This window comes from Passer montanus, unplaced genomic scaffold, assembly GCF_014805655.1.
Source record: "Passer montanus isolate IOZ18808 unplaced genomic scaffold, ASM1480565v1 scaffold133, whole genome shotgun sequence".
NCBI classification, from domain to species: domain Eukaryota; kingdom Metazoa; phylum Chordata; class Aves; order Passeriformes; family Passeridae; genus Passer; species Passer montanus.
The window spans coordinates 935,341-955,817 of NW_024360166.1; the positions used below are offsets into that span (position 1 = coordinate 935,341).

The following is a 20,477-nucleotide window of genomic DNA, read 5'->3' on the forward strand; positions in this document are numbered from 1 at the left end:
ATGTCCCTCTGAAGCAGCTTTGTGTGTGTTTTCCGAGGCTTTCCAAAAAGGAGAGGAAAGAGTAAGGCAAATGGAGAAGTATGTGTGGATTTTGTGACAATCCAGGGGATGGATCCTGATCCTGAGCTCAGGGACCAGCTGGGGGTCTCCTGGCCTCTGGTGATGACTCTGCTCCCAGTCATCAACTCCTTAGGGTTTCACTCTAAGACACAGAGCTTGGAAATATTTGTTGATTGCAGGATGACTGTGAGAGTTCCATTTTTTTTTTTTTTCAGGGAAAATAATGAGCTCTACCAAGTCCTTTGCTCTGCATTCAGCCCCTTGGCTATAGCACTGTTTTGGACTGAAAAGATACTGTGTCTCTGCATTTCTGCTGGCACAGACTTCAACCTTGTCTGGGGTCTCTATGACTGGAGAGTTATCCCAAACTAATTGTTCCCACCTTGGTTTCTTTTACGTGGTGCCAGAGAGCTCTGGCCTGTTACTGAGACTGCAGTTTATCAAAAATACAAATAGATCTCCATTCTTAAAATCAACTTTTGAGGCATGCTGCTGGTAAGAGAAATCTTTGAGCTGTTTAGCTGCATTTATTTTGCTCATGAATCAAGAAGCATGGTAGTGTTTAAATGTGAAAAACAGTCATTAGGTTAACTTTTGGAGCTGGCAATAGTGCAGGTATTAGCAATACACTGTAGAAAAAAAAATACATGTGGCCTTACTATCAAACGGCTAAGTATTAAATTTGATGTTGGGTTTTTTCCCTTCCATCTGTTCCTTTAGGTAACAACACTGGTTAACACCAGCAACAAGGGCCCCTCCAATAAAAAGCGAGGCCGTTCTAAAAAGGCTCATGTCTTGGCTGCTTCAGTTGAACAAGCAACAGAGAATTTCCTGGAGAAAGGAGACAAAATTGCAAAGGAGAGCCAGTTCCTGAAGGAGGAGCTGGTGGCAGCTGTGGAAGATGTTCGCAAGCAAGGTAAGAGTGAGGATCTGGTGGCTGGCCTCTCAAACTGTGGCTCTTCAGAGCAAGTGGAACCATTCCCATTTCCCTTTGCTGCTCTTTCTAGTGACTGTGCCTCTCAACTTGTGGGTTCTCAGCTTGCCTGGCTGGTATCCCTGAGCAGTAATGTAACTGGATAGGTCTGGAAATTGGATGGCCCAAGTACAGATTAAGAAGAAACAGGAGGACTGATTCTTTGAAGTGCATTTAAAAACTCAGTTTAGGCTCAAAAACGAATGTGCTCCCTGCAGCTGTTAATTTTATGGGACTACATCTGAAATATGTCAATAACTTCTTCAATATCTGACTGTATACAGACCAGCACTATAGGAGGAAGAGCCAAGTATTGACTCAACAGAGATGTTTCTTGAATATGTAAAACGTAAACAACACCAAACAGAATGTGAAGACCTTGATTAAATATTCCAGGCTTCCTTCCTCACATCTAATGTTGATTTTTATAATTTTCTTTTTTACTTTCTTGGAGCAGACCTGCAAGAAAAGCCTGTGGAGCTGACTTACTCTAAAATATGCACTAGTAAATATTGTTGCTCATAAATCATTTATCATTCTTCCAGTCATGAGTCTTTTCTATGCTTCAGTGAAACCCAGTCAACTGGTATTAATGGTGACGGCTGCTGCTGCAAAAACGGGAAAACTCATTAGCATTAATTACTTGTTTGTAGCTGAAGTTGCAGAGTGGTGAAATATTAGTTAGAAATGGTTCTAAGTTGTGGATGAGCCTGGCTGGTAGACCAAAGAAAGATCAAGGTAAGAAGGCTGCAATATAAGGGGCTAATTGAGTTGGCTTAATTTAACAACAACAAACAGCAAGAGAGCCCCCTTTGACACCAAGCTTTAATTGTTGGTGCTTGACTGCTGCTCAGTCGAGGGTTAGTGCTTGTCTGTGGGTGCCTCCAAAAGGCTCAGTGATGCTGGTGAGAGAGGGAGCTCTGCTCAGCCCTTGGGATTGAGAACTCCCCTGAGCTGGATTTGTAGCTGAATATTGCAGTGAGAAGCTGGTGGGAAGGAGAGACTGATAAAAAACTTTCCAGATGACCCTTTCCCATGTTTCTTGGCTTCTTCTTAGTTCTGAGACTACACATAGGCTTGTTGCCAAAACTTCCCTGCTCTGTTGGCTTTGACAGAGGAGGTGAAGCTCATAACTGAGAGGTGCTGGAATGAAATAACTTCCCACCTTAATGTTGCTTCACTTCTTCCCTTTTTGCTGTTTGCATCTTGTGTGGATTCTGGTGTAGAAGGGGTGGCTGTGTCTGTTTCCTCAGGCTGGTGGGTGGTCAGACTGCAGTGAATCTTCTGGACACAGGTGGTGCCCACCATGCTCTGTGGGGACACCATTGCAGCACACCCCGGGATCAAAGCTGTGCTCCAGTGTTTGGCCAGGTTTAGCAGAGCAGCACTTGGTGAGGAAATTAAAAGTCAAACCAGCCTTTGAGTAAAGGAGAAGCAAGTGGTGAAAAATGATCTGGAACAGAGGGGAAGGGTTATTGCTGCCAGTGCCAGGAGGATTGCAGTTCTCAGCAGTGCTAGTAACAGCAGGGAGATACAACCTCCCAATGCATGTGGTTGTGGACATTCTGTGCACCTCAGAAGCCTCTCTGTATTGTGTCAGACCAGTTGAATTTGTGAACTGGAGAAACCAGGAAAGTGGGATGCAAAGCCTGTACATGTACTCAGCAAATCTTTTGCAACAGGGGCATGAGTGGAGAGGAGAATCTGGGTGTTGTGGTCAGCAGCAGGGTGATGATGAGCTGGCAGTGGGATTATGGATATAGAGCACAATTAATCTTCAGTGGAGGACAGGAAAATAGCATTAATAATGCCTCTATTTAGAATAGGGAGTGGTTTAGTTACCATAATAAAAAAAGATTAATGAATGTAGACAGGGATTATGAAGATGATTAGGACAATAGATAACTTGTCTCATCAGAGAAAATTAAAAAAAATTTTTTAGCCTAGCGAGAAGAAGATTGAGAGAGTACATGATTTTAGTGAGCATGCTTGTTCATAAAATCCCATTTGTTGGGGGTAAAAACAAAGAACTGAAAAGAGCTATTTTGAATGAATAATGGCATGGCTGCCTACTAAATCAATGTAACTGGATCTTCAAAGTCTTCTTGTTTTTTACAATGGAAGAATAAATTACAGCAAGCAAGTTAATGAAATATCCTACAGTAAGATTCCTGGCCCTTTAGAGCTTTGTACTTTTGATTCCTTATAAAGTAATGAAACTTTTTAAGATTTTGAGCAGAAAAGTGGAGATAAGGAATCAAAGTGTTTTTCAGAATAGATCCCACTGTGGTTATTGAAAAGACTTGGTATTTGGAAAGCATTTGATGTGAACATCTTGAATTTTGGCATTGCTGTAGTGTTTGTTACAGGCATTTCTGCCATCAGAGGTTTGCTGGGTAACAGAAGGTGCAGCACTGGTCTTGCCCAGCCTCACTCCCCATTGCGGGCTCCCTGTGCCATCTCGCTCTATGTTGGAGTGCTTAGCTCCTCTGGTGCTGTTGGGAGGTGTTTTGGAACTTCAACCAGTCCCATACCCAGGTGCTTGGCACTGAGGCAGCTTCCAAACTGGGCTCATGAGGGAGATTGCTTTTGGGTCAGACTGGCAAGGCTGTTCCCAATTCCCTAGAATGCTGATGGCTACAGCTCTCTGTCTCTGTATCTGCATGTGAGTGTGGGGATCCAGGGAATTCACTGCTCTCCTGTTGTGAGTCTTCCATGGCAACTTTACATAACAGACCAAAAATTAAAACTTAACATTGAAAAATCTAAGCCTGTGTATAGGGTTTGAGGTAAGAGAAGGAATGAATGCTTTGATGGCTCAGGTTGCAAATGCAGGGGAATGATCCAGCTGATTCAGCTCTGTGTCCTGCTTCATTCTTCTAAGTGGAGGGTTCTTCAAAACTGAACAGTGCGATGAATTATGAAAGGGGAAATCAGTTTCTTTAACTGAGGATGTCTGGCTTAAGGATTCCCAAGGAGTAGGAGGAGGCCACTTGTGGAACATCTTGAAGTTAAATACTGAATTCTTCTTGGAAAATTCAACTTCAAAATTCTGTTGTGACCAGTTACCTAAATTTCTTAGAAAGGTGCAGTGAGTTCATTTGGTTTCCTGCAACAAAGCTTTAAGAGTGTGCCACTTCGAAAAGCCATAACCTGAGGGAGCTCTGGGGTGGCTCTCTGCAAACTGTAGGAGTGTTGTAGGCAGTATATGGATTTAATTAAAGGCAAGATTAAGGAATTATCAGAAGCTTTTGTTGACGTAAGTATCAACTCCTGTGTTGATATGGCAAAAGGTGGTGTGGGGCCTCATCCTTGAGAGCAGAAAGCTAGGACAGCCCGCTGTGACCCTGCTGGTGGGTGTTGAAGGTGGCATTGTTGATGAGATATGACTTCAGTATCCAGAGCAGTGGAGACTTGAAACTCTGATTTCCTGCTTGCCTTCATTTGGTAGGGAATGGCAATTTCTGGGGAAGTGTGGTGGGGTGCTGTGAGCAGGAGGGAATGGCCTGGTGGCACTGGTGTGTCCCTGGTGCTGCTGGCAAAGCAGTCTGGCGCCCGCTCTGAGCTGAAGTGCTGAAGGGTATGAGGTGATGTGTGGGCACACCAGCTCCCAGCTTGGCAGAGGAGCAGCAGTGCCAGTGTGTCCTGGCTGTCCCTGCCTGGCCTGTCCTGCCTGCTGCTGTGCCCTCCTGGGATGTGGAGCAAGTTCTGTCCATGGTCATCCTGTTCAACTCTGGGAACAGGGTTAATGGTGCTGCCTGAAAGTGTTGTTACACCCTGTGGGAGTGGGGGAAAGAGACTAGAAAGTGGGAATTTTCTTCTGATGGATTGGAGTCTGACCATGTCTAAAATGGGCTTTGTTCCATTGAAGTGAATTCTTAGTGCCTTATTGACAGGATCATAGGATGTCTACTGTTGCCCATTCTTTTCTCAGCTCTGTTTTATTTTCCTTCCCTTCTAATATCTAATGAAGATCTAAGGTTATATTGGAAAAACAGACTACTCATGTAAGTATTTGTACCAGCTTTATAATCCAAGTCTCACGGTTGGACTTTTCTCCACTGTGTTACTTTAACTCTTAAAATCCTTCTTCCAGAGTGGTTGTGTTACCTGTGTTCAGTGTTGAAAAAGGGAAGATTGTGCTGGTCCCCTTGGAACTGCTGATGTGCACACACAATGCAGTACCTGCATATTGAGGCTACCAGGCCAGAGTGCCCTCTTGCCCTTTGAATCTAGCTAAAAGAACTACCCCAGGGTGCTTTCCCTTTATAAAAGAAGTCTGAAAGTCAGCTTCCCTTAATTGGCAGAAATGTGTATATATATGCAACAACTTTAAATATAATCTGCTTTTAATTTTGGGAAGCTGGTTATCTTTTGACACCCTGACAAGCTGTTTGAAACTCACTAAATCTTTTAAAATCTCTTGTTAAAATAAAAGGGAATAGCATTTTATTTTTGGACTGGCTTGAAAGGTTGCAATTTAAGAGCTGGGTAGAGGATAATTTTGGCTTTTAACTTGGTTAGCAATTTCTGAGATTCACGTGAAGCAAGTGGCCTCTTCAATAAGTTGTTTTAAATAGAAAATAAATGAAAACAATATTTTGGGAGTTGAAAATGTGGAATTTTATATATAAGTAAATGATGAAGGAAATATTTGTCCTCAGTGTTGGTTCTGGCATATCACAGAATGGCCTGGATTGGAAGGGAGCTTAAATCCATCTAGTCCCACCCCCTGCCATGGGCAGGAACACCTTCCACTATCCCTGGGTGCCCCAAGCCCCAGTGTCCAACCTGGCCTTGGACATGTCCAGGGATCCAGGGGCAGCCACAGCTTTTCTGGGCACTCTATGCCAGGGCTTGCCCACCCTCCCAGGGAGGAATTCCCTCCCAATATCTCATCTAATCCTACTCTGTTTGAAGTCATTCCCCTTTTATTGTGTTGCTTCATGCTCTTGTAAATACATATCCTTAAATCCTGAGGTTGTCAATTGATTTCATACTTGTGGTGATGATTTTTATTATTAGCCTGTTCCAGAAAGAATAAAGAAAGGGTCATGTCAGCTGTGTTGGGGTTTTGTAATCTCCTGGCTGTTTGAAGCTCACAGTATTGGTAATACATCATCTCTCACCCATCTCGCACATCTCTCATCTGGAAATCTGGAGTTCTTAACCCATGTTAAAGTAATGAGTTGTGTTCCCTAGAGCTGGGTAGGGGATAGCTTTGGTTTGATACTCAGAGCTGGCATGTACTTGGACAGAAGCTTTTTTGTGGTGTCCCAGTACAGAAGTAGCATATTTTTATCTTAAAATGTTATGTGGCATTCTCGGTTGTATTATTTAAGATGATGGAAGGGTGTTACATAGGGGGGAGCATTTGAGCAAAATCGAGTATCTTGGTATGGTTGCTTGGGCAGGCTGGCAGCTGTGCTTGGGCTGAATTTAGCTGTGAAGGTGTAGAGTGCCTGGGTGGGAAAAACTTCCTGGGCAAGATGTTATGTATGGGGATGGTTAACCCCAGACTTTCCAGCTGTTGGCATTTCTGAGCAGTTAAAAATAAGCTGTTAAATAAGTGGAGCCTCCTGGGACCGCATCAGGCAGAGATTTGGTGCGGCCCTTGCCCTGTTTGGTGTGGGGGTCTCCATGGGACTCACTGTCAGCTGTCACTTGTCAAGTGCTTGGTGGAAATTTTTTAGTCTCATCTGAGACAGGCTATTTTTATTTTGGCATTTGGCCACATGGACACTTTTTCATACAGGTTTTTGGGAAGCCTCTGAAGCAGCACCTAGCTATAGCAATCTGCTTTCAGGTCATCTCTTGCTGCCTGCAAATCCCTGACCCTGAGGCCCTACCATTTTCTGGACTAAGTCCTAGCTGTTCTCTCAGTGTTTCTGAGATGCGGAGAGATGCAAGGATAACAATGTGGATTCCAAAACTTACTGATGTGTGGGAACTGTGGTACTGGAAGCTGGCCCAAAAAGTGAGGGAGAAATCCAAAATTTACTCCTCTGATTATATGCAGGCATTACTTTTATACTTTGTGAATGCCTTCTGGAGGAATTTGCTCTAGCTGTGCAAAGTGGCCTTTGCTTTTCATAGTTAACCAATGGCATTGTGAGCATCTGAAACCCAAATTCTTTGCTCCTGCACCAGATGCAGCCCCACAGGCTATGAAATGTTGAAGCGTTTTACGAAGCGCTGCCTGGCTTTGAATTCCAACCAGGGCATATCCAGCCAGGTCATCGCTCCGAGTTGTTTACGGTCCCAGGAGCTGTGGCAGCTCGCTGTGTGTTTACAGGGCTTTCTGCTGCTTTCTGTTTAACTCCTACACGCACACAAATCAAAGCTTTTTCTCAGACTTTGAAAGCATTGGAGCTTGGGAAATAACTGCAGCCCTGCAAAGGTGTGCTGAATTCGCCTCTCTAGAGAATTCTAGCATGCTGAAACACCTGTACAAATGGAAATAAGGACCAAAGTGTGATTTCCCAGCCCTTCCTCCCTGCACAAGCCCCTCTGCCCCAATGCCATGTGGCTACCTACTTAGAGGTAGCCACATGCAGCATTAACTGTCAGCCATATTTCACAAAGGTTTTGTTTTAGAGACTCAGGTTGGCTTAGGAACTTTCCAGTGGCTGATGCGATGCTGTATGATGCTGAAGCTAGCCCCTGCTGTCCCCCCGTGCAGGTGACCTGATGAAGAGTGCTTCGGGGGAGTTTGCAGATGACCCTTGCTCGTCGGTGAAGCGCGGGAACATGGTGAGGGCAGCGCGCGCCCTGCTCTCCGCCGTCACCCGCCTGCTCATCCTGGCTGACATGGCCGACGTCTACAAGCTGCTTGTTCAGCTCAAAGTTGTAAGTGTGGGGCTCTGCTGTGCCTGGCACGCCGGGGCTGCTCTGCCAGGTGCCCACTTTGTGTGTGACCCTGTGGGGCGTGCACTGGCAGCAACTTCCTTCTGCAGTGGGGGGGTCTGGGGCTTTTCCCTGTCAGCAGAATGTGTGCAGTGGGCATGTGTCATTTGCTTGTATACTCACTGTCAGTAGCTTTTGACATTGAACTGCACTCTGTTCTGAACGTTTTAGTACAAAAACTAACTGAGCCCTGGGCTGCAGCTACAGGTGAGAGCCAGCCCTTTCACCTTAGAGAATTTGGCTTTCTTATAACCAGTACTCCTTTGCAGCTGCTAGGAATGAGTAGTTTCATCTGGCTAAATAAAAATGAAAGTGGATTGTTTGAGGAAGCAAAAGCAAGCAAAAGGGTCGGCGAGTGGTTTGTGCAGAATTTGAAGTGAAATGACATTGGATACTGGGTCTTCCTTTGCAAATGAGCTTTGAGGACGCTCCTTCTGCCCTTTGGCCACTGCTATGGCCCTGCCAGGGCCCTCGACTCCTTCATGCTCTTTCAGATGTGTGTTCTTGACTGTCTCTGGTAGCTGCTGACTATGGAATAGTAGCTAAGCACTATTAGCCTTTAAAGCAGCTCTCTCGAAAAAAGGGCAGAGGAAGATTGCTTTCTCTGACTGCCATGAAATACATTCTGAACTACCTCCTGACCTGTGGACTGTACTGCTTGGAAAAATATGTGAATATATATTCTTTTAGGTGGAAGATGGTATCCTGAAACTAAGAAATGCTGGCACAGAGCAGGACTTGGGTATCCAGTATAAAGCCCTCAAACCAGAAGTGGACAAGCTTAACATCATGGCAGCCAAAAGACAACAGGTATAGTGTGGCCATTTTCTTCTGTATATTAATTCTTATTTTTCTTTTCCAACATACCTTGCTGCTCTTGGAAAGTGCCTGTTCTGTTAATACTTTTTACTTTATTTTTTTATTGCTGAGTACTTTCTGTTATGCTCTTCCATGTTAGGGAGCTGTGAGCTTGCCTGGTAACCATGGAAAGTGTGCGTGGCTGTAGGGTGCTGCTTCTGATGGAATTTGTTCATAGTAGCATTTGTAAATGTCAGTATTTTAGTGCCTGACATGCTGCTGCCCAAGAGCTGCACTTGAGGACAAGGACCTGTGTCCCAGCCCTGGGGCACCCTCCAATAGACCTAGTTGCTGTGTGGTTCATGCAGATGGACTGAACATGTCCATGTGCACAGGGAGCAAAAGATGTGGCTGGGCACAGCTACAGCTTCCTGAGGAAGTGAGTGGTGCTGCTCACTGGTCTTGCACTGGAATGTCCATTGGAGGAGGGGTTTAAATTCCTGTTTGTTGTGGGTATGTTCTGTGTTTGGATAGCTTGTGCTTGGCCTTAAATTGTGTGTGAAATTTGTTTTGTTCAACAGCACTGGTGTGACTCATTCTTGAGTAGTTAAGTTTTCAGAAGAAGGCAGAGGTGTGGGCAGTTTAAATTATCAGAAATAGCATAATTCTTTTAGAGCATTTTTTGCCTCTTTGTTCTGTAGATATGTACAAACCAAAACTGCTTATGCACCTCTGACACTGCTTAGGTTTTTTTGCACAGATTTGTCTTAGAAAATAAGCTGGGTACAGTCAAAAAGGGATTGCCAGTTGGTTATGTATCTCAAATCTGATTGCAGTAAATGGGAGTAGGGTTGTGATGGCAATGCAATAAATGCTCTAAAACTGCTTTGTGATGGATTGTTCCACACTATGGGAAGTGTTTGTACAAAATCTGTAAATCTCTGTGCCTGCTTGGAGTGCCCTCACTGCTCAGTGTGTACCTTACAGAGGTCACCTATTGCCCATTCATTTTAGAGAGTCTGACAGAATTTTTTTCCCTTTTCTCAGTAAGGCAGTCCTTGTCTTCATTTTCACTGCCTCTTTGTTAGATTTAAGAGGTAATTTTGAAATGTTGCTGCTGCTAATAACTGTGGTTGTTCCTCCTTTCATAAACTTACTGCTTGTGCTGGACTCAGAGCTTTATCTGATCATGGTGCTCTGTTCTAAAACAGAGGTAATGGTGCTTTAGAGAATTACAGCACAAGGTGTTTGGGAAAAGACAGACTTGCTCACTAATCTTGAATTAGTGGTAATTACAGTCATTGGATTAATTTTGTCTCATTCGAGGTGAACAAGAAGTTGAATGAGATGATATATTTGTTCTTCTGAAATTAAGTACCTGAGTCTCTTGAGGAGAGTAAATGCCATCTTCTAGGTGTGATTAAAGAAAACATTCTGGTTGTGAGCCTGGGAGTTTAAATTAGAGATGATCTTGCTTCTCATCTGCAAATGCAAGACAAGACCCCTTCTAAAATGCTGGTCCAGTGCTGCAGAGGAACAAAAATCCAATGTCAGATTTTGAATTGTGGTGTTGTGAATTGCCCTGCAGTGTTGTTGTTTTTTGGCTTTATGAAGCTGTTGTGTTTTGCAATCAGTTGAGCCCTTAAGGATAGGAATACTCAGCAGAGAGATTTGAGGAGATTTGAGGCAAAGAACCTGCCCGTCCTTTGAAGATGTGGGGAGACAGTGCGTGGACGTTGAATGTGGGCAATGCTCTCAAATGCTTTTTTTCTCTTTAATTTTCTTAACAGGAGTTGAAAGATGTGGGTCACCGCGATCAGATGGCAGCAGCCAGAGGAATCCTGCAGAAGAACGTGCCCATCCTGTACACGGCGTCCCAGGCCTGCCTGCAGCACCCCGACGTCGCTGCCTACAAGGCCAACAGGGACCTGATCTACAAGCAGCTGCAGCAGGCGGTCAGCGGCATCTCCAACGCCGCCCAGGCCACGGCCGCCGACGACGCGGCCCAGCAGCAGGGCGGGGGCGGAGAGCTGGCCTACGCCCTCAACAACTTCGATGTGAGTTGGAGCCCTCTGGGAAAAGGCCCTCCTGTCTGTTCACCTGCTTTGTTAGCCACAGCTTGCTTTTATTGATATCGCCTGGAAGATCATTTTCTACTGAAGTGCAGCAAGTTGTAGGCAAAGTAGGCTTTTTTAAAAAAAGCCATTTTCCAAACTAGGGTTGATGGAATATAGAAAGCTACATATGTGGTTCTTGATGATGGAAGGCTGTCAAGTTAAACTAGCTCTGAAATAGCAGCCTACTGCTACATTAGATGGTTTGTTTGAAATTGATTATTTCATAATATATTTATGTAATGTATTCTTGGAGGTGACAGAAGTGATTTATTAAAAGTGAATCATGTATTTGGGATTGCTGAAACTACCTCTTGAAAGGAACATGAAGTGGGAAGTTTTAATATGATCTTTGGTTGGAAATGAAGTCATTTCATACTGATAGGTTGTACTGATCTGTCATGTTCTTTATCTTGTATTCAGCACGTTGCTGAGGACAGCCATGCATTTTTACTGAGATCGCTTTCCTTTTGAAGCCGGGATTCGGTGTCTACCTGATTCAGCCTCTGAATTTTAAACACTGTAGCACTAACTTACACTAGAACTTCATTTAATATTGCAAAGCCATCGCTCAAAAGGCATTTAATAGTTGTGGTTTTGCCAGATTTTGCTCACTTTCTCCTTTTTGCTCTTGCCACTCTCATTTCTCCCTTTCTGCCATGTGTATTTTGCTGGGATAAAGTTATGATGGAGTTCTCCCTGTGTCTGATGGGAAGGCTTTCCCTGTGATCTCTTGGGTAACAAGAGGATGTCATGGCTGTCTTGATCTTTGTGCCTGGTTTCAATTTTGAGTTTGGCTTTCTGAAATTCCATCAGATGCTCAGTAAGCCTTTGGAGGATGCCTCAGGTTAGCCCCAATGGGCTGCAGGTTCTCAGAGGTGCCTGTGGGAGGGGAAGGCAACCCTGCAGCAGCAGCACCATGTCAGGGGCAGGCAGTGAAGAAGCAGTTCAATGCAAGTTGGTGGATTGGCTTGTACAGCTCAAACCAGCTAATAGGATTTCTGATAAATCACCCTATTTTACTATACAAACTCTCCAATATACAGCTGCATACTACTTTTTGAGTGTTGCAGCTCACGTGATGCTTTTTGAGCTTTTAATCCCACTTTGTGAGGCTCTCTAATAGCAGCAGTGCCTGATCAGCAGGCCAGCTTCATGATAGCATTGTCTCATCCCTGCCAAAGGAGGCTGACAAAACAAATGTGTTGAGGTTCTTGGCAGATGTTATCCTTGCACTTCATTTCCTGCTGCTGCTTGAGTGTTATTACACTCCCATAATAGAGACTTTGAGCACACATGCCCTCAGATACTCTAGCGATGGTAAAATATGAAATGGCTACCAGAAGATAACAAGCTGATTGTTATCTCTTTTTTGGTGATGCAGGTCTGGAGTGATAGCACACTACCATTGTATTTGCCAGTGGCTAAAAGTTTCAAAAAGAATGAGGAAGGAATGTGTTGGAGAGCACATGTCATGTTCTCATCCTGCTGTGATGGCTGCATGGTTACTGCGTAGAGATATGAAATGTGCTGGCTGGCAGAAGCAGGTGGTTGTGATGTGCCTGCTGAGGTTAGCTTGAACACAAACTGGCTGAAAAAATTCCCATTTCAAAAATCTTTGGGACTTCTTTTAGAATTAAAAAATTCTGCCCCTGAAATAACCCAGCCTAACCCTAAACAAACGATCAGACCATGAAGTGGCCAAATTATTTTTCTTTATTAAATTACAGACCTGTTTAAACAAATCACCTGTAAGGACTCAAAGGTGGTAAATATTGTGCAGTTTCTTCTTGGGGAGCTTCCAAGGGTGATGGTGTTGGTCCCTTGAGAGCAGATGCATCAATGCTGCTGTTTCAGCCCTGAGTCTCTTGGTATGAGCTGTGCTTGCTAACTCTGGCAAGAGAAACCTGTCGTAATTTTCTGCCATGAAGAAATTGATTTCTGTGTGGTTTGAAACCTTTATATTGATATTTCACTTTCAAGAATTTTCGAGAACACATTTGTATTTACCTGCTTAACACTGAAGAGAAGAAAGGGCAAAATAGGGCAAGAGAACACAATATATAGAGCTAATTCTGGATGTTTGTTTTCTTGTTCATGATGGAATAATTATATCTGACAAGTTAACTAGTGAAGGCCTGTCCAAATTGACATGTCATTAGGAAGAGTTCTGTACTTTGAACCTTATTTTTGCTGGCACTTTTGATTTTTACCATTCATGTAACAAGGCTTCCTATGGCCAAGTTTTGTTTAGCTGTCAAAGCAGCACAAGAAATGAGTAGCAATATAATCTGCTGGGAAACCTCTTAGTAATTTTACAGAACTACTCATGAAAATCCTCCTTAGTGCCAAAATGGTGTCGTTTGCCTCTTAATGCCTGATCAGGGGATTGCTCTGAGTGTTGGTTGTGTGCATGACTTAACAGTAATACACTGCTTTGATGCCTTAGAGTGGCTACCTAGAACAGAGGCTAGACAAGATTAAGGGAAGTGGGTATTTATTGAAGGCCTTCAGTAGATACACCTTGGGCAGTCAAAAGCCTCAGAGAGGGGCTACAGCCAAGATGGTTGATGGTCATGGTTTTTCCTAAGTTTTTTGGTCCATTTACATATCAGGCGTTAATCCTCCATTTACACTTTCAGGTAATAAAGTAATTTACTCCCTGTTTGTCTGCCCCAATTCACTATTGTTTACATCTCTCAGGGCCTGAGACAGTGAGATGTCCTTGAGTTTCAGGCCCAGAGAGGAATTGGTTTGTCTGACGAAAATGCAAAGACAGTCGCTAAGACTCTATAAAGAGTTTGAGTTACACACTAAAGCTTTTTTGTATTGAAAAATACAAACGCTAAATCCTAAGGCATCACTTGGGCTAGTGGCTGATTTGCAGAGCTTTTTCTCTTGCTAGAAACAAATCATCGTGGACCCCTCGACGTTCAGCGAGGAGCGGTTCCGGCCGTCCCTGGAGGAGAGGCTGGAGAGCATCATCAGCGGGGCAGCCCTGATGGCCGACTCGTCCTGCACGCGCGACGACCGCCGCGAGCGCATCGTGGCCGAGTGCAACGCCGTGCGCCAGGCCCTGCAGGACCTGCTCTCCGAGTACATGGGCAACGTGAGTACCCCTCTGCTGGCTCCCTTCGGGGGTGTAACTGCATGGCGTCAGCCAAAACATGGGAGTGAAACTCTGAGTGCATGGGCAATGTCAGTGCCCCACTCTGCTGGCTCCCTTTGTGGGGTGTGACTACATGGGGTCAGCTAAAATATGGAATTGAAGCCATGTCCCTCAAAGCTGGTTTGTTCCCTTGTACTTGGCACTGGTGGGCCTGCACCTCGAGTGCTGTGTCTAGTTCTGACCCCTCAGTTTCGGAAGGACATTCAGATACTTGAGCGTGTCCAGAAGAGGCAGCAAGGCTGGAGAGGGTCTTGGAACACAAGTCCTGTGAGCAGCACCTGAGGGAGCTGGGGGTGTTAAGCCTGGAGAAAAGGAGACTCAGAGGTAACATTTTCACTTTCTACAACTCCCTGAAAGGTGGTTACGTTCAGGTGGGGTTGGTCTCTTTCACCAGGCAGCAACTGACAGAAGGAGAGGTCACAGTCTCAGGCTGTGCCAAGGGGAATATAGGTTGGATATTAGGAAAAAGTTTTTCATGGAAAGAGTGATAAAGTTTTGAAATGGCCTGTCTGGGGAGGTGGTGGAGTCACCATCCCTGGATGTGTTTAAAAAAAGACTGATGTGCCACTGGGTGCCAGGGTTTAGTTGAGGTGTTTGGGCTGGGTTGGACTCTGTGATCTTGAAGATCTCTTCCAGCCTGGTGATTCTGTGAATTCTCTTCTGTCTCAAACAGAATGTGAGCAGTAACAAGGGGTCCTCAAAGGTTTGTCATGAGGTGGAATGAAACCTACTTAAAACACCAATGATACTTACCTTAAAACTTACCAGTCTTCCAAACTAGTGTTGTCATCCTAAAGTGTTAATTCCTTGGCACTGCTTCTATTTCTCTTTTATGACTGTTGACATTGTTTTGTAGAGAAATTCAAACTTTGGTTTACATAAGGTAACTGGGCTTATGCAAAAAGTTCTACTTCACTTCTGTTGTCTCTTGGAAACTAACTGTGTGTCATCTTTGTAGCTGAAAGCATGAATTATCAGAATCAAGTTGATTATTGTTGCTACTCAGTTTGAGTAGAAGTGATGTATGAAGTTAAATATGTAGTAAAAAATCTGAGAGCAGTTTGGTGTAAATATTGGGCTCAGAGCAATTCTTTTCCAGTGTTTAGGCACTGAATGTGCACACAGTGTCTGAAGCCTGAGAGTGTTTCCACAGTTGGAGTGAGTGTCATATCTTGTGGATGAGCTTCTGCATTTGAGAGCATCATGGTTTAGTATTGGACTTCCTTCCCCTCCAATGCCACTTTGCTCTTGTTCCAGTGGGTTTTAAGCTGAAGAACTTGCTGTGTTGAGAGGTGAGATCAGGATATCATAAGATTATAGACAAGACTATATATAATTGTTAAACTTCAATACTGATAAAACTGATTTCAGAAATAAAGTTGCAGAAGTGGCAGCAACTTCAGCAAACTGTGTGGCTTGTAGCACTGTGGCAAGTTGTCTGAATAAATCTTAATGGGAGGGCTTGAGGTCTTATGTATGCTTTTGAACTTGTTTGAGGTGCAACTGAGTTCAGAGATATCCTTTTTGGACAGTAACACTTAATTAAGAACCTTGCTGCATTAGGTACCTTACCTTCAAATCTTTTGGCCAAAGTGATTTCAGCATAGAACAAAACTGGTCCAGGGGCTGCCATGTGTGGGTTGGGGTGGTGGAATTTGGAGAACAGATGCAGTGTGTGGTAGAAAGAAAGGAAAACAAGGATTTCTGTTTACCTAGGAGAAGGGCAAAGTAATTGAACAAAACTGAAAGGCAAGTCTGATGTAGCCTGCGGGCTGAGCTAGGTATTCATGTAGTCTGTCTTAATTGCTTGTGAAAGTAGCTTGTGCTCAGCATTGACATTTTGTAGAACTTCAGACTGCAGCTGGGAAGCAAAGCACGAAGTTGTGCCACTCAAAACTCCTTTGAGCAGGGTGTTTTATGAGTCTGTGAAGCATCAGCAATAATCCCTCAAATGTGCTGCTGGATTGGATGGATCCCTGTCAGCATGATTCCGAATGGAGCAGCCACCAAAGGGTAATTAAACATGTGCAAGAGGTAAATGCTCGGTCTTGCATGGAGGAGTTGGTGGCATTTGTCTCATTGAAAGTTGGCCAGATAGCCATGTGAGAGTGCAGAGCTTTGACTTCCTCTCACAGTAGTGCCTGTCCTCCTCCTCAGCCATGTGCTTTTGTCTTTGATAGGCAAGTTAAAGTAATCATGCTGAGATGGGAAGAATGTATTCCCTCTCTTATCTCCTTTGGCACATTGTGAAATTAGTGGAGCATACTGCATTTTTTAAAGTCACTGTTATGTTATGATTGTAGACAGTGTAGTTGGGGAAATGAGATTAGAAATTCAGTGAAATGGAGTGGAAAAAGCAATTGATAAATTATGGTGAAAATGTGGGATGGTGTGTAAAAATCCATACTGTAAACCCCTCTGTGATTAAGCTGAAGAATGACTAATAGTTGGGAATCTAAACAGTGAAAATGGTTTGATACATCTGCAGGAAGAGTAGGGATGTGCTGACTTAGAGTAGTGGCAGAGGAAATGTCATTTCATGTATATGTATGATATACCCACAGCTCCTGGGATGCTTTCCTCCAGCCTCCCTTTGAAGAGGAAGTGAATTGGGCATTAAATCTGTTAATTGCACAGCACTTGCAGTGCATCGTAAATCCTATCCAAGTGCTAGAGTAAGAGGTATTTATTGGCCAAGTGTAAAAATTCAGAGAAGATTGGATGAGGAATAGACTGGAAAGGCTGAAGCACAGGACTGTCTTGAGACAGATTTCATTTTTAACTTTAAATGCCTTCTCTTCAGTGACTTCCTCTAGCTTTTGAGCTTTCTTTCTGATCTCTGGCAATAACAAGACTTTTCTAGACAGTTTGTAACTCAAAGTTTAGTGTTTTGGACTCAGAGTTTAACTGTTTCTCTGTGCCTGTCCTTGAAGGTCTATAAGTCTGGAAGCATTGGCAGCTGTGTTATGGAGTGTGGCAGAAGTTTTTAGCTGAATAACAGGTTTTGGCAATAAACTGAATTGTAGCATGTCTTGACCCCCACTGCATCTGCTGGCAAGGTGATGAATCCTGTGATTATGCCCTTAAAAGAAAGGCAAGATTTGCTTGTTCAGTAGCTTGTTACCAAAGTTTGAATCCCCTTTTTCTTAGATTGGTGTGTGTATGATTTCCTTTTTCATCTAGTATGACTTCTCTTGCCATTTTCAAGAGCAGCTTGGCCAGACTAAATCTTTTACGTTAACGCCAGCATTGTGTCAGACAGTGGTCAGTAGTGGGCCCTGCAAGCAGAAGGACAGGAACAAGGGAGCTGTTTAATTTTTCTTACCCCAAGTTGGCAGACTGCATACTTCTGGACTGCTCTTGAAAATGGCAAGAAGAGTCGTGGCTAGTGGCAGGAGTCTGTTTCTGTGGATGGTGAGATGGGCTTTCATTACCTGCATTCACTGAATGTCATTGGCCACTTCATGATCCAGCCTCTTGGTTTAAAAGCTACATTCTTTGAAATCCCAACTGTTCATCCCTTAATTGTAGCATCTGATTCTCTGGCTTTTCCCCTCCTCTTCCACTTTGCCTGGGGAGAGCTGTTTTCCATTATGGCTTTTTCTCACTTCTCACAATTCCAACAGAAAATAGTTTTCCTTTTTAAAGTTGCATTACAGATCCCTCCTGGATTGAAATAGCATGGATGCCTATTTGCATTTAGTTTTATTAGTTGGAGTAAGCTTGATTTTTGCCGCTGATTCTGAATGGCAGAGCTGGGAGGAGAAGGCCTAAATTCATTTTTGATTCTGAGTAGCTTTGTGAAAGCAGAGTAGTCCAGGGTCTTGGTTCTGGGATCAACTGCCTGGAATGCAGTAAATTCACCACATGAGTTGCAGCTAAGTTTGTAATATAATTCACAGATGGCAAGACCCAGATCTTTGTATGATCAGTGGCAGTCAGGCATTCTTGGTGTGTGTTTTATTAATTAAATGAAGAAATTTCAAAGCATATTTGAGTTTAGTTGAATGTCGATTCCAGACTTAGGCAGGGCAAGAGGGCAGAGCAAAGCATCAAACTGAATGATATCAAGATTAATAGTGCAATCAATGAAGAAGTTAGTAAGAAATATCAGAAAATAAAATGGAAACAGTCTTTTGGGTCTAACTCCATGGTCTTGTGTGGATACATGTTGATCTGTTGCAGTTTGCTCCAAGTAAAAAGGATGAAGCTGTATATTTTTTGACACTGCTACCAGTTTATCCTGGTGTTGTCTTTTTACTGGCAGCTGGTGAGATTCCTCTCCTCACTGTAGGTGCAGCCAACATATCTGCTTTTCTGTTCTGTGCTACTCAGCTCTGCCTCAAAGTTAACATAACTACTGAAAACTACATGGATATCTAAACTACTGAAATGCATTAAAAAATGCCCAGTGGGCTGACAGCTGAACAATTTCTCTATTTTAGAAAGAAAATGTGTCACTGGCACAGGAATCCAGTTGGTTGTGACAGGTACGTGCTCTGTGCTGTAGCCCTCTGGGTGTCATTAGCCCAGGACTTGGGCAGCTTGCCTTGCTGTCGGCTCTGTGTTACACATGGCATGTGGGATTTGGTGCCTTTGAGGCCAGGCTTTGAAGGGGTTTGGGGTTTAGTAGGGTAGAAAGCACAGGCCATGCTCTGGAAATGTAACCAGCAGTTTCCAGTGTGCTCTCAGTGTGCCCTCAACTTGCAGAAGACATCAGACTGATGTGTAAGACTGGAAATAAAAGCTTCCTTCAGCTTTTGACAGTCCATTTTTGCTGCCTGGTGCAGGAGCCCTGGGGGCAGTTGGGCCAGCAGTGGTCGGAGGTGTCTGGCTCTGTTTGGTATGCACAGGGAAGTGCAGAGAGCTCTCATTTTCAGTCTATTCTGTACCCCATCAATTTCTAATGCATTCAGCTCCCCTTTCATGCACACACCAGTAACTCAGCCATGTACCAGCAGAAACCTTGTCAGGAATTGTAGTTTGGCGAGTGCGGAATGCGGACCCGGAGCCCCATTGTGTACCACATGCTCTTGTACAATAAAATCCCTTGTTACTACATTTGGAAACGATAAATCATGTTACATAAAGTAGCCTGACAGGTCCCATTTCAATGGGAATTTTAATGCTTTCATATTAACATTCTGACTGTGTCCTTGACTGTCTGCATTGCATTAGAGGTGCTTGGCAGCAAATGGAGAAAAGCCATTGGGAGCTGGTTCAGAGCAGGCATTCCAGGCACACATCACTTCAGGATGGCTTTTTGTTTTCCCTGGTTTCCATCTTTTATTTGGCCTCAAGTGCTTGAGCACCGCAGCAGGGTCTGTTTGGGGGTGGGGGTTGTGTTTCTGTTTGTTTTAGATTCTAACCTAACCCATGCTGGTATGGCACAAATTCAAGGTGGAGGAAGTGGTTGATCCCAGGCTGTGGCCCTGCTCTGCCTCAGGGAACTCTGACAGGCCAGCGTGGTTTGAATCTCGGGGTCTCCAGAGAAGGTCCCAAGACTGCTGGATTTGTACCTGGTGGACCCATAACTTGTTAAATGCTTGGTTTGCACCCCTGTGTCTGTGTTCAGTGCAGTTAGGGGAATGCAATACTCCACACAAGTGCTGTTTGCTCAACCCTAATTGCACTATTTTGCTTTTCTTTCCTAAGCTTCTCTGAACATCTCTGATGCTTGGAAAGTGATTGGGCAGAAAAGTGCCTGGCTTATCTATTCAATATCTGCTGGAAGAAATCATTTGTCTTCAGAACTACCAGCAAAGGATATTTCTACTCCTGACACACTTGCAATTTACAGAATGGAGATGTGTTTTCATGATGAATTTGCCTATTAATAATGTTGATCCACAGCTTTGTATTCCCATTGAGGATCCAAGCTTGGAAAGGAGCACGTGAATTTTCACATGACTGTGAAATTCATTTATAGCAAGTATCTATATACTGAAAGGGCTCTTGCATAGCCCTTTTAATAAAAGCATCTGTTTCTGTGGGAATAGATGTGAATTAAAATGGCACACTGATCTGTGTTGATGATAAAGATGCTGATAAAAATTCTGCCTTGAGATAATCTACACGTTCTTTTTTAATATTGTTTGTCAGTTTAAGATGCCTGAATGCTGACGTGATGGATGTGGTTTGAAAGCCTGGATGGGTTTTCCTGTCATGGACTTAGCTGCTCAGTAGAGAGCTGTGCTGTTATGCTGGGCCCTAATTTCCATAGACATTATTGCTTTGACAAAAATGCTGCTTTTAAAAACATAACATTTCTGAAGTGATAAGAGTTTTAAGTTTAATGCTTACAGGCTGCCATAGAGTAAATATTTCAGCATCATTGGAGTGAAACCAGATGAAGATGGTGAGAACTTCACACTATGTCAGTCAGGCATTTTTGAGCTACAGAATCAAGCTTCCAGGTATCACCCAACACCATCCTGGTTTGGGATTTCAGTATGGG

General features: G+C 43.8%; 1 protein-coding gene across 1 annotated transcript in view; it reads left to right on the forward strand.

The window, feature by feature from the left end:
- The window catches only part of CTNNA1 (catenin alpha 1), a 117,507-nt gene that overhangs the window by 18,236 nt on the left and 78,794 nt on the right, over positions 1-20,477 (forward strand). The window contains exons 3-7 of the mRNA XM_039699431.1: positions 781-976; positions 7,716-7,882; positions 8,630-8,749; positions 10,528-10,794; positions 13,757-13,960. Coding sequence (XP_039555365.1) covers positions 781-976; positions 7,716-7,882; positions 8,630-8,749; positions 10,528-10,794; positions 13,757-13,960 — 954 coding nt within the window. The remainder of the gene's footprint in view (positions 1-780; positions 977-7,715; positions 7,883-8,629; positions 8,750-10,527; positions 10,795-13,756; positions 13,961-20,477) is intronic.